This window comes from Poecilia formosa, unplaced genomic scaffold (genome assembly GCF_000485575.1).
Source record: "Poecilia formosa unplaced genomic scaffold, Poecilia_formosa-5.1.2 Scaffold32, whole genome shotgun sequence".
Classification (NCBI taxonomy): Eukaryota; Metazoa; Chordata; class Actinopteri; order Cyprinodontiformes; family Poeciliidae; genus Poecilia; species Poecilia formosa.
In genome coordinates, this window is record NW_006799971.1 from 3,286,463 (window position 1) to 3,300,488 (window position 14,026).

Sequence of the window (14,026 nt, forward strand, 5' to 3'; positions counted from 1 at the left end):
ACACACACACACACACACACACACACACCACAGCTCAACCACATCAAAACACAGTGGGAGACGTGTTTTAGTCACTCGCTGAAGCATAAATAGTAATTAAAGGTGATTAGCAAGTTAGTCTGTCAGGATGATTTGTAGCTCTTTAAAACCCAAACGACAGTATCTTTTGAAGTCTTACCAAAGTTTTCATACCTCTTGAATTTTTCAATTTTTTTATTTATTTATTTTGTTTCTCATTACGTCAGCAGATCTACAAATGTTTTGTTGGGAACTGGAGTGGAACAACAGTACAAAATGGTGCATGACTGTAAAGTGGTAGGAAAGGACACAGTTTCACTTGTTTTTATAGGAAAAACTCTGAAGAGTGTGGCATGCGTTTGTATTCAATCCCCTTTATACTGAAACCTGTAAATAAAGAGCGCCCAGTCGCTGTTAGAAGAAGTAACTAGTCAGCCTGTGTGTAATTAAATGTGAGTGAAATGCAGATTTTCAGTGAAGGTCTCTTAAAGAACATCAGTAAACAAACAGATGAAAACCAAACTACACCAGACCAGCCGGGGATAAAGATACACAGATATTTAAAGATGCAGTACAAAACTTTTATTAAAAAAAATATATTTTTACATATTAGTGAAGCTATCACCATGTCGTGACGGTATAGAATATAAGACAGATAATCTATGAACAATTTGAGCCCCTCTGCCTTCTGCCCCAAAAACAACCAATCAGAGCCAGGAGGCGGGTCTTAGTGCTGTCAATCACAATCCTGTGAGGCTCATCCTCCCTCTCTGTCTTATTCTAAAATTTGTATTCAGAAACACTATCCATTCAGTCAGACTGAGTTTAACTTATTTCACAAAGTAGAAATGGACTTTAGTTTCAGTGTCTAAATGACAAAGCTTGTAAAAGAATGTTCCTAAATATTTGCAGTGGTGTACAATGTGGTTCTCCAGTGTTTTGACCCAGGGAGTTTAAACAGAAGTCTCACTTTTTAGATTTTTCTTTTGTCTGAAACATGAAAATTATAAATCATATTCCTCCCCATTCACAGTTATGTACCACATTGTGTTGGTCTGTCACATAAAAACCTCCTAAAATACTCCAAACTTTGCTTTTTAGTATGAAAAAGTGGAAATATTCAAGAGGTACGAATGGCTTTTCAATTATTGTTCTATTCATTAAAGTTTGACATCAAAAAAGTCCCTTAGATGCTATAAATTGTTTTGTTTTTTTTTAAAGCGTGAAATTCAATATAACAATAATATCTCGTCCATGGAGAGAATTATGGGTAACCAGTGTGAAACAACACGAGTGTGACAAGCGAGTTGGAAAGGCCTTGTTAAGCTTGAGTGAGCGAGTGGAGACACACCTGACCGCCTCTGACAAGCAGCTGGTAGCTGCTGTGTTCATCCAGGCTCAGGTCATCGGGTAACGCTGGAGAGGAGGATTTGTCTGACAGCTGTTCTGACATCAGTGACGCCTGCTCCACCTCCGCCAGTCGGACCTGCGTCACAAACACGCAACAGTCAGGAAACAAAACGTGACGTAGAGGTTAGGAACACAAACTGATTTGAAGTTTGTGTTCCAATCAGAGCCAAGATTGGAACACAATCCTGGCTCTGATCAACACTTTTGTTGCTTTTCGTGTAAACTGTCCGTCTTGAAGAAAAAAAGGAAAAAGAAAAAGAAAAAAGAAAAAGAAAAAAAAAGAAAAGAAAAAAGGAGTGAAGGAGAATGTGAAAGTTTAAGTATTTTAATTAGTAATTTTCTAACTAAAACAACAGAAGATTTTGACTTATTTCTTAGTGTAAACAGTTTTCAAATTTGTTTAAACACACATTAAAAGTTAATGAGTCATTAGTTTCACTTTTAACAAAACCCTGATTCACAACTGAGTTGAGGGGAAATCTGTAATTTGATTGAATATATTTGTCTCCACAGATTAAAAAAAAAGGATTATATAAATATTCAACACTTTTGTTGCTTTTCGTGTAAACTGTCCGTCTTGATTCATCTGTTCATGAATCAAAGTGTCTCTAATGCTTTGGTGATCTGCGTTGTTTACATCTGGCTTAAAAAGATCCATATTATTCAAATGAGAATGTTGATGAGGCGCTAACAGCTCATCCACTCATGAAGCAAAAACACACATTTTGCAGTGTGCAGACGGCGAAATGGTAAATAAAACCCCAAACGTTATTAGGTTATATTTAAATGCAGCTTAGAAGCTGTACATTGAACAGGTCACTGTCTTTCTCAGTAAATATGTTTATTTTAAGGTAATTGTCATGAAATGTGTCGACAAATGTTCACAAATGGTCCATACAACTCAGAAACGGCAAAAATGTCAATATCATCAAAGCATATTTTCGATGCTGTACTTCACAACGTAAAAAAAAAAAAAAGCAACAACACATTGACATCTAATTCATAAGATAATAAATCCACCGTCCTCGTCTTCCTCAGGGTCAACAAAATGAATTAGTTTAACGGACAGGGGAGAGAATGTGTGTGTTTGCGTTTCCCACACTCACCTCTTGCGGGTGACTCTTGCAGTCCTTGCAGACGGGAGAAGAGCAGTAGTGGTGAAAAACGGACCCGGAGAGGTTGTCAATCATGTCCCCTTCCAACGAGTCCTTAATCAGCAGAGACACACTGTCCAGCCACTGGCTCTCCTGCAGCACACAGCAACAGACACACCGTTTACCTCACAGGCAGCATGAACAAAAAACATGGTGGCTTCACAAGATGAAGAGTGAATGTAGCTTTCACTTTCAGAAGCAACGAAAAGGAAATCAAGTCCATATTCTCCAAATGTCAATAAAAGTCAACTTAGCCAACATCTGATCTTCTGTGTCGGGTTTCTCCAAAGAAACTAAAGCATCAGCTATTCTTTTCTACTGTTCTCCTTTGATTCCTTCATTTTTTCTCTTTCATTATTGCCTCCTCTGTAGAACATGCCGAGTGCATGGCAGGAAGTGCTGTTTAATTAAGCGCAATACGTTGGAGCCGATGTTATTTTCAGCCCCGACTGGCAGCTGCAAGACGGTTATCACCGACTCTTGCACTTGTACCTCCTTCCAAGACAAATGTCGGAGTCGGAGACAAATGTCAACCCCGCAAGTTTAATTGTGATTTTTTCCCCCCCATCTTGTCTCTGTCACCTAGTCAAAATCTATTCATCTCCTAAGAGTTTGCCTCCTGGTATCTTTTTATTTTTATGGAGCAGTTTGGTTACAAAGATCTTTCTAAACCGCTGAATATTTAATTAACAGGTAATTATTATTTTTTGCCTTACTTGCTCTTCTCTCTCTTCATCTCTTGCTAAAGTTTTTATGCTTGTTCCTCCAGAGGTTACCCTTTCCTCCTGTTTTTTTCCTTTCCCATCCAGATACCATTAAAAGACTTGCTAAAGGGTGGAAGGTGAAGAGGGCAGCAGACAATAGCAGGTCCTTGGCAGCACCCAAGTATTCACTGAGCGTACACATCGCTTCACATGCTGGCAAGGCGCCCAGTGGGGGGGCGAGGCAGCTTGATTGATTGATTGTGCCGGACAGCGAGTGTGGTAAACTGTGCCCATGACCCCGTTTGATTCACTGCAATCTGGGTTCTTCACACTCTGCAGCCCCTATTGTGCAATACGCCCATCTTCCTCAACATACGCTTCATATTCCTTCAAAACATTCAGACGGTGCTCCATGCGAGGTGCCACAGAAAGAGATGTGCCGAATGGTTCAAGTGCTCATGAAGACTGGCGCTTCTTTAGTGAAACCGTCACAATGAAGCTGCTGCTTGGGTTTATTTAGGGAAATGGGGACTGAGTTTCAGATGCTACGAGCTCGTCTTCCATTCGTTTCCGTCGATGTGTCCTTGGGCGAGACACTTGACCCGCCTTGACGGATAGTGTTGGTCAAAGGGTCCGGCGGCGCAGATTGAATGGCAGCCTGACTTCTGTCAATCTGCCCCAGAGCAGCTGGGGCTACAATGTAGCTTACCACCATCAGTGTGTGTGAATATGTTTATGAATGATTGAAGCAGGGCTTCCCAAACTTCTCCATGCCATGACCCCCTATGGAGCATTGACCTTTGGTTGTGGTCCCCTCTGCAAGCTAACAGAAAATGCTAAAAAATATGTAAAGAAACATCAACTTATAATGTTTCATTATTTACTATTGTATAATTACTACATTCATTTAGCATAAATGCCTCCTGATTTCGGATGTCAGGAGTTCTGTGGTGGAAAACAAAAGGCTTTAAGTACAACAGAGTAGATCTATTGTATTTATTGTTCAATGTTTCAAAAAATGTGGGTTTTGGGTTTTCATTGCACCGTAATAATCAAAATTATTAGAAATAAGTGCTTAAAATACATTACTGTGTCTAATAAATCTACATAACAGCAGTTTCACTTTTTGAAAAGAATTGCTGAAATGCCCCATCAATCTGCTTACCATTTCTTTGGCCAATAAACTAGTATAGATAGAAAAGACTCATAATATTTTTTGTACTAGCCCTTTATGAGTTTCACTTCTCCCTCCATTTCTGTTTCTCTTAGTACAGCACTGTGCACAAAAGAGAGAGATTGGAAAACATTTTAATTACACAAATAAAGGTGGCAAGGCAGTTCTTATTAACATATTAATTCAGTGGTGTTGCTTGTTTTCACTTTTCAAGGTCTTACAAATCTTAATTCACACTGCGTCTACTTAGTGGTAATTGGTCACTGTTCTTTTGTTGTTGTTGTTTTTTAAATATTTTTTGAAACAACCCCATCACAGATTACTCATGCTGGAGTCATTAGTAAGTGAAATGATTCAGACAACATGAATTATTCAACAGGCATGCTAAAATAATATCGTCCCGGCTTTTGTATGTGTTTTGTTTGGAAATGAGCTATTGCAGATGGTGGACTGTGATGTTGTTTTAAGGCCAGATTTAGATAAAGAGCTGGGATTCCACACGTCAGATCTCAAGTCTTTATTCTGACACAGCAAAGACCAAAGGTGGGAATTCTTATTTTGATAGTTTAATTGATAGTCCGGTAGATGCAGTTCGATTGGGGATGAATTGAACTTCCATTTTCTTCTTCCATTTTCAGCTGGTGAGGTTTACTTTCTGACTGCACTGTCAAACAAACCAAACAATTAGAAAAACCTCTGCACCTCCTCACCTGTGGTGGCACTGCAGCAAGAACCGCTGAAGGAATCGACACAAAAACATCACAAGAAGTCACTGAGCTCAACTTCCTTCTACACGAAACGTAAAGAAAACTGACGCAGCGTCAGATTTTTGCGGTTGTAGAATTTCTCTTTTATCTTTGGTAAAAGATGACGAGCCATTTCTCCCGCTAACGCTAGACCTGCGCATTTGTGCTTGATGTATTTACCCAGAATGCACTGCGCCAGAATCCAGTGGAGTCGTTTCCGGTCCGCTTGGCATTCACATACACATTCGAAATGAACCAGAGTTCAGTCCAAACCGAACTTAGACCTAGGTTTTTCAGCGGACCAGAGTTTGCGTTTTAGGTCTGCACCAGAGTTAGCTTGCGCATTCACGCCTCCCCAAACAAAATGAAGTTTCTAGACAAATGAACTAGAGTTTACTTGAAGCAGACTAATTAGAGCTTGTGTGAATGCCCACTAAAACTAAATTTCAATTTTTTTTTTTTTTTTGACAAAAGCTACATCATCTTCTTAAATTTACCAGACGCAGACCATTACCAGTCCATGAACTTTTGGTCTGAGCCGTGAGGTAAAAGAAAGAATAAAGAATCCTTTGTAATTTCCTAGCACCAATAAGCCAATCATGACAACCCAACTTCACTCTTCTCTTTGATATGGACAATTTTCAGTCAAGTCCATCAGATAAATGTTGTTGGGGAAACCCTTGTTCTGAAAAACCTCTTACTATCAGCATAAAGGAATATCCAAGCTGTATATCTGAAATGGCCGTTTGCTGACCAATCAGAATATTTCTTGAAATAAACTAATTCTAAAGAAAAGGTGCACAAAGAGAGGTCTTCCCTTCCCTCTCCTTTTCCATCTTAGGAAGTTAAAGATATCAGTGAGCTGACAAAGAGCTCCAAACACAATGAGGCCTGCCACCCACTCAGTTCACTGTTTTCCCTCCTCTGAGAGCATCTATTGCTGTTTTCTCTTCCCTTCCCGCTCCGCCATCGATTCAATGCTATTCCATCTGATGAGTGACAAAGGTAATTTCTTGCTAGTGAACTTTGCTACAAAAGGTTACAGAGCATTTTGCTGATAGGGTTCCCAAAAAGAGTCTAGTCAGAGTTGCTGTGAAGATGACTAATATGTAGAGGACATCATGTCTTTTCAAGTTGGGAACAAAACAAGTACTTAAAAAAAAAAAGCATAATAGATAATAAATGGAGCGATACAGCAAAACAGAAGAATACGCTGGGAAGTAACTCTGTACAGTTCAGTAGTTAAAACGTCTGAGCCAGGATTACTTAAAGCAGGCAGAACGAGCATTTCTACATAATTAAGTAGATAACTCTGTTGTAAAGCCACAAAACCAATCCTAACCTCTGCAGCTGATGTCACAGACCTCAACTCTGATTTTGTTCTTTTTTTTTTTTCATTATCTTTTACTCACTTTGACAGCTCTTATTAAAATAATCTTCACCTGCTGGTTTTAATAGAAAAAAAAGTACAGTCATTGTTCTGTTCCTGCCCATCATCAAAGACAATCAAACAAAAGATAGGAGCAGCCAGCAGTTAAAGCCTTTCATCCAGACAATGTGGTGACGAAATTAAAGTTCTTGCGAGATTTAGTTCGTTAGCAAAAGTACTTTTGAAAAAGAAGCTACAGTTTTCTTTTATTATTATTATGTGAGTTTAAGTCATAGCTGGCACTTAAATGAGATGTGCAAAGATATCAGTTCATATTTCAATGTCACTTCAAATGATTAGTTACTTAATACAACTATGAAACAACTGGATCCTTGTTGATGACAGGAGAACAGAGAAAACGGCAGACGAGTGGAATCAGACAACTTTCCCCTCGATTCTGAACTTTGATCTGAACAGCTGACAAAAATGTGAATGTAGGAATTAGAGGCGGAGTCTGATTCATATTTAGTTTTTAGAAATGTGGGAGGAAATTAGTCGGGAATTGAAACCTGACAGTTCACAGCTTCATGAACTCTGACCGGTGTCTGACCAATCCCAAAATCAAAAACCCAGACTCTCTTCAGCCAGTGAACGCACCATAAATGGTAGCAACACTTTTCAGTGTTGATGCTGCTACTAAGTGGAGAAACGTAATCCTCACAATTATCTATTTTTATTATCAAGAAGGTGTTCAAAAATTCACTGCCACTTATTTGACTTTCAGTACACACCAACATCGTGTCTCACACATGGAGAGAAATTACCTCCATTTCTAACGTGAATAATTAATTATGATCTGTCACAGAAGTAAGGCTTGAAAAAAAATCAATGCTTACTTTATATCTTCCTATAATAAAGCTCCTAAAGAGACATTATAAAACTAAAGTAGACAGTTTAAAGCTTCACAGACTCCAAGGATATCAAATTCTGATCATTGCATCTCTAATTTTTAAGCACATTCTTCTCTTCTGGTACATTCAGAACCTTTATGCACTCTTTTCTTTTCCTACTCATTCATCTACTTCAACAATCCTTTCATTCCTTTCATTTCCCCTCGAATGCAAAGCATAGCTTCCTTCCCAATGTTGCTTCTTTCTTTCTCCTGTTTTCACTCCTTCCCGTTTATTTCCACACTGACTTTTTCGGTTCATTTACTTCCTTTATTTCAAATTTGCTCACAACATTCTCAAAGTGCCTCTTCTCATTTTCCAGAAGGCTTATAATTTTACACTGGTGCGATTATGATGGCATGAATCAGGCGGCTGAGGAATGAAAGTCAACATAGGCGGAGCGTCCGCTGGTGATATTTTTAGAACAACAGAGACAGCCGCTATTTAATATCATGGTAAATCTGTGAGCAGGGGTCCTCTGTGTGGCTTCCAGCACCACCTTGTGTTTTCATATCGTATCTACTCAAGTAGGTCATATGCGTTTCATATCAATATAAGCAACTCCGGCTGCATTATTACCAAAAAGCCTGTCTGGTTGGGCAACGACTTGTGCTGTAGGAGAAGTTAATAAAGTCTAGAAATAACCAGAACAGAATAATCCGATCAGAAATTGCACAGTTAACAACCTATTTAAAACTATAGTATGTAACTTTTATAAAAAAATATGTTTATTTTACATATTTGTTCAAACTGTTACCATGTTGTGACGGTACGCTTTGAGTCGGATAATCTGTGAAAAGCTCAATCCTCCTCCCTGTGTTAGCATTGCCATCTGAAGAACTACACCGCTCCCGACCAAAATTGACCAATCAGAGAGAAGAGGAGTGGCTTAGCGCTGCCAATCATGCTCGTGTACATGCTGCTAAATTTGCAAATGGAGAAAATGACAAAACTGGAAAAACTGTTTATCCACCGTCATCAAAAGACATGCTAACTAGCATTAGCATTTATGCCATGTAGCGTAGGAGAAGGTTGTGAACAGTGCATGCACTAGGATGATTGACAGTCCTCCTGGCTCTTATTGGCAGAGGAGCTAAATTTTTTTCACAGATCATCTGTCTCATATTTTACTGTCATGACTTAGTGATAGGTCTAACAAATATGTAAAAATATGTATAAATATTTTCATAAAAGTAACATATAGCGGGTTTAAGCACTACTACACCAACCAAAAACACCATTCTCTACTGTTTAATTCTATTACATCCTATGAAGTATTCTATTAAAATTGAACAAAAATGCAACGTTATGACTATCGTGACCATTTAATTCCATAAAAACAGAACACAAACACATGCGGACGGACTCTATGTGAGCCACATGTTGAAGAAAAACTGAAAAAGTTCCATATGTTTCCCTCTGAGTCATCTGGATGCAGATGTTAAGCAGAGATGTGATCAAAGTTAATGTATTCTGAACTGCATGATTGCTAAGTGATTAAGCCGAGCTTCTCCTTAAAGAGCTCCAATCAGCATGTTTAAAGTAAAAGTGTAGTGATCATTTTCTTGATTGCCTGATATTCCACTTACTTGAGACGGCGAGTAGAGCCGACATCGCGGGTGGGCATGTCCGTCGTGAGTCGAGCCGCCTCCTCCTCCTCCTCCTCCTCCTGCTCCGTCTTGAAGTGGCACCGTTACTCCGCCGCCCAGACCCCCGACCGTCCCCACTGCCACTCCGCCCATGCCTGCCGCGGCCGCGCCCCCGCCCGTCGCCCCGGCGATGGCGCCGATGTTTCCCATCATGCAGCAGAGGCCCCCCTGAGCCAGCTCCAGTTCAATTTCCGCGTCCATCTCCGCGTCCTCCTGCGCCTCCTTGTTGGAGTCGTCCAAGTGCTTCATGAGCACGGCGACGACCACGTTGATCAGGACAAACTGAGCCGTGAGCACGAACGACACGAAGTACAGCGGGGAGATGAACTGCAGCCCCGTGTGGCAGCCGTAGTCGGTGCCCGGGAGATGCTGTGGGCACTCCCTCAGAGTGTCCTAAAAACGAGAGGGACATGAAGAAACCAACCAAGAAACCAAGTGACAAGTTGGTTTAGACACCTAATCATTTACAAAGAATGACTGCAGAACTGGAAATACTTAACACTTAGGAAAAATGTTATGATTTTACATAAATTTTAAGTAGTGGTGTGGATTGGGAATTTTAAAGGAATAGTATTATATACATTCCAAGAACAAGAGTCATTTTCATCACAATTAAGTAACCACTTAATTGGTTACCTTCACTTATAATAAAAATGCCATATACTTTTCATTGAAAAGTAGCTCACATAACAGCTCAGTTCCACCAGGTGTTTGCTAATTGCTGCTGACTAGTCTGAAGGAGCTGAGAGGAGGAGATTAAGGGATTCCCCATAAATGCATGTAACAATCAAAGCAACACACCAGGTATGTTTTTGTTGAGGGAATAATATTACAACATGACCGAAAGCTCAAAAAAGTTGATTTTACATAAAACTGCCCCTTTAAGAAAATATTCAGAATTTCACTCATCTTTTCGTTAAAATTTTGAGGTTTTAAGCTTTTAACTAAACTCATACCTTCATGATGCCATTCCAGTTGTCACCTGTTGATACTTGGAAGAGTGTAAGAAAAGCCATTCCAAAGTTTTCAAATGTGGCGTGGCGGCTCATTCCCTCGCAAGGGTAGTCAGCGTTACACACTAGAAGAGAGACGTGATGAGAAGAAAAAAAGGAGGAAAGATCAGACACCACGTCGGGGCTCTCATAAGATCATCTGGAGTAATATCACAGAGAACTTCAACATAAAAAATACTTTTTTTCCATTTTGTGCAGAAATATTAACTCAAGCACATACCGAGCTCGCCAAAAAGCTCCACTCCAAGAGCAGCATAGATGAAAAACAGCAACATGAAGAGCAAGCCTAGGTTTCCCACCTGAAGCACAAAACGTATCACAAATCATATTGTCATCTCAGCTAAACCAGGCAGAACTTTAAATAATAGACTGCGAAAGCCAAAGTTTGATATGCATGATCCTTATATCTAGAAATATGTATTTTCTTACCAGTCATACAGAAACACATACAGAAACATCTTACTTCATTTCAGAATTTACTGAAATAATTATGCTAAAAGGGCTGCGTTTTCCAGTCACATGCTATCATTTCATAGTACAATCAAGTAACTACGTTACCTTCAGAATGCTGTATATGTCAGATATGACTTAAAACAAATTTGACTTTGTAATTTAATGCCTTGAAATTGGGTCTCTGTCTCCATAAGAGACTCCCGCTCCTTCTGAAACTCCGCCTTCAGGAAGTCATCGCAACGTGGCTCCTCTGTTAGCCCTTTAACAATATTTTTTCGCAGCGATGCACTGAGACGTAGCTCATATAATGAGTTCAGTAGATGTGCTGTTCCACCAGGTGTTAGCTATTTGCTGCTGGCTAGTCTGAAGGAGCTGGGTGGGAGAGTTCGGCTCTGTGAGGCAGAAGCTTAGATGCTTGGAAACTCTGAGGAGGATCTTCGTCTCAAAGGCGGGGCGAGGTCCACCCAAGCGTTTTGCACAGCTAAATAGTTGCCATGGAGATGAAATGATTTCTCAAACATGCATGAAAGAATGAGGACAACAATCCAGGTATGTTTTTGGTGAGGGAAAAACATTATAACACAATGTAAAGTTAAAAAAAAGTCATTTTTATATAATACTGCCACTTTAACACTCTTTACACGTTTCTAAATCTTTATTATGATTACTATGATCATAATTAGTTTTTATCCTCGTGGGTAAAGCACCGGCACTGGATATATAGACAAACTAAACTTTATTTGCTTCAATTTATTCACTATTAAGCTTATTATCATACTCCTGAATTAAAAAAAAAGAAAGAAGCATGTTTCATAAGACCCAAAGTAAATGCTAACAATCTAAGCACAGGCTTAATATGTAGGCAGTCACACCCTGGTGTGTCAAGGCAAATCACTTTACTTCACAGAGAAATAAATTGCCTGGAAATTCATCCTTGTAAGGTTACTTAGCATTTCCAAGGGGAGATATGCAAAGCAAAAGGATAAGGAACCCCCCCTGGGGTGTGATAGCGGGCGCTAGCAGCACACCATTAGCTAAGTCGCTTCACAGAGAAGCCAGTGGGGTGCTTCTGAATAATATGTGCTAATCTTTGAGGCAGGAAAATAAAGTGATTGTCGATGAGGAAACAATAACATGTACAGTCGTCACTCAAGGAAAGTATGAAAGAGAACCGTGGCAGGAAGAGAAGATGAAAGTAGCACTAAGCTACTGGGAGAGGTAAACGCGGAAAGCCCTCAGCAGTTTGAGGCAAGTAACTCAAACCGATGTGATCCCTTTCGTTCCTTTGGCAAGAGAATGAAAACAAAACACGGTGCTGTAAAACTGCTCAACACCGATAATGTGTAAAAGCTAGTGAGTGACTAGCTTAAGGTGCAAAAGCAAACAGCTTGTTCCTGTTGCTAGCACACCTACACTGGTCAGCTTTTTCTTTGAGCGTACTTTTTTCATTTTGTGGTTACAGTGTTCTAACTGTATAGAAATCTAAGCACAACAAAAACAAGACTCTTGGATTTTTAATGGGAACATGGCTTTACACATTATTATAATGTTTTCAACTAAAATTTACTTTAAAATTGGGAAAAAAATTTATCAACAGCTACAATGTAGTTGATTTTCTATGGCTCTCAGTTAAACGTTTAGGTCTGTTTGACAGATGTTACAAAAATATCACATAATCTGGCGACTCACAAATCAAGATGATACTTTATTGTGCTACTATAAATGCCTGGAAAATACATGGTTCTTACCGCCTCTTTAAAAACTGGTCAGGTCGATCAAAATACAGCTAATAGATTTCAGAACTGATAATCATTGTTGATTTCTGCCACAATTGATGCTTTTTGATAATAAATACAAACAATAAGGTCATGTTATATAATCACAATTAATACATTTGAATGTTGATGTTTATTTATTTCAGCAACTCAATTTACTGAATGAAACACATTATGTAGTTTAAGATTAGATTACTACATCATATCAATAACATTTCTAAAACAGAAATATGTGCTCATTGGAAAGCATTTTCAAACTAGCCTCGTTGGACCCAGTATTCTGACTTACTGAATATGACTGCATGTTTTTGCTGAAAACTGTTGTGTTAGTATCATAATTCTGTGAGATTTATATACATATATGCCCAGTGATGTTTTGAGGAAAATGACAATGGGAACATGTAATTTATCCTTTTTGAAGAATACTGGATTAGCTGGAGACATGGCTTCTTTTATTATACTTAATTTCAGTTGATAGGTCAGCTATATTAAAGGTAAATCTCTGTAATGTATTTTTTTTTTTACTTTATTTTTTTTGTGATGTCCTGTGTTTGTAATTCCCTTTGGTCCAACCTTCTGTCACACAAAATGAGGAACATAATGAAAGGAGAGCGAGCTAACACATTGGACGAAAAGTATTTTTGTGGAAATTTACCTTAATGCATTAGAGAAAGGCTGCTGTTAAAATGATATACTAATAACAAGAAAGAAAAAAAACTTTGAAAGAGAAAAATTGGTGAACACCTGAGTCCATTAGTGGCATCTTCCATAAAGAGCTGTTTTAAGGAGAAACAACTCCAGTTCCATTAGGCATTTTTAATGCATTCAAAAACAAAGAAAAGCAGAAATACATGGCTCCACAGTGTTTGAGAAAGGAGACAAAGGACCAAATGTAAGTTTTATGTTATCTGCAGAAAAGCTGATCACACTTCAGAGAGACACAGAGAAAGAATAATGACATGTCCTCCGATTTTGCCACTGTTAGAAGAAAAGAAGTCATTTTTTTTAACACTTGGTTTTGGGAGTTTATATTCCCATTTTGAAAATTTGAAGTAATTTATCTCTGCAGGCATCTTTTTAGTCCCTCATTAGCACAAAAAAAATAAAATAAAATAAAAAACTGATCGGCAGCCATAATGGAGCACCTGCTGGTTTTTTGTCTTCATCACCTTCTACACTCCAAGGGCATTAGTGGCACTTCTGGGGAAGCAATTTTAATAAATAGGCATCTGTTTTTCCTAATTATCACAACAGTTTTGTATCCAGGCAAGATCTCATTACAAAAGTACTTGGAGATATATATCAGTGACGTGCGGTCAGGAGAGGCGGGTGCGGCAGAGCCTCACCTGTCATCATGGAAAAATAATATAATAATAAAACCATTTATATTGCTATTTTCACCCTGTGGTTTGTACTATAAAGTATCTATTTTTTACTTAGCTTAACCAATTCTGATCATTTTTGTCTTCAAAATCGCTGGATTTTCGCATTTTGCCATTCAAATGCTCAGAAGCGAAGTCGGTGAGGCAGCAGCGAGCTGAGCCTCACCTGGGATTGCGCAACCTCTCGCTAACTGCACTGGCTGCCATTCTATGGGAGCAAGTTCGTCCT

General features: G+C 38.9%; 1 protein-coding gene across 2 annotated transcripts in view; it reads right to left on the bottom strand.

Moving 5' to 3' along the window:
• Positions 1-617: 617 nt before the first annotated feature.
• Positions 618-14,026, bottom strand: part of LOC103136478 (voltage-dependent T-type calcium channel subunit alpha-1I-like) — a 183,380-nt gene continuing 169,971 nt past the window's right edge. For both annotated transcript variants that reach the window (XM_016670321.1, XM_016670322.1), the window contains 5 exons: positions 10,408-10,486; positions 10,131-10,252; positions 9,115-9,567; positions 2,535-2,675; positions 618-1,504 (listed from right to left, as the gene is read on the bottom strand). In XM_016670321.1, the coding sequence (XP_016525807.1) occupies positions 1,340-1,504; positions 2,535-2,675; positions 9,115-9,567; positions 10,131-10,252; positions 10,408-10,486 (960 nt within the window). In that variant the 3' untranslated portion in view covers positions 618-1,339. The remainder of the gene's footprint in view (positions 1,505-2,534; positions 2,676-9,114; positions 9,568-10,130; positions 10,253-10,407; positions 10,487-14,026) is intronic.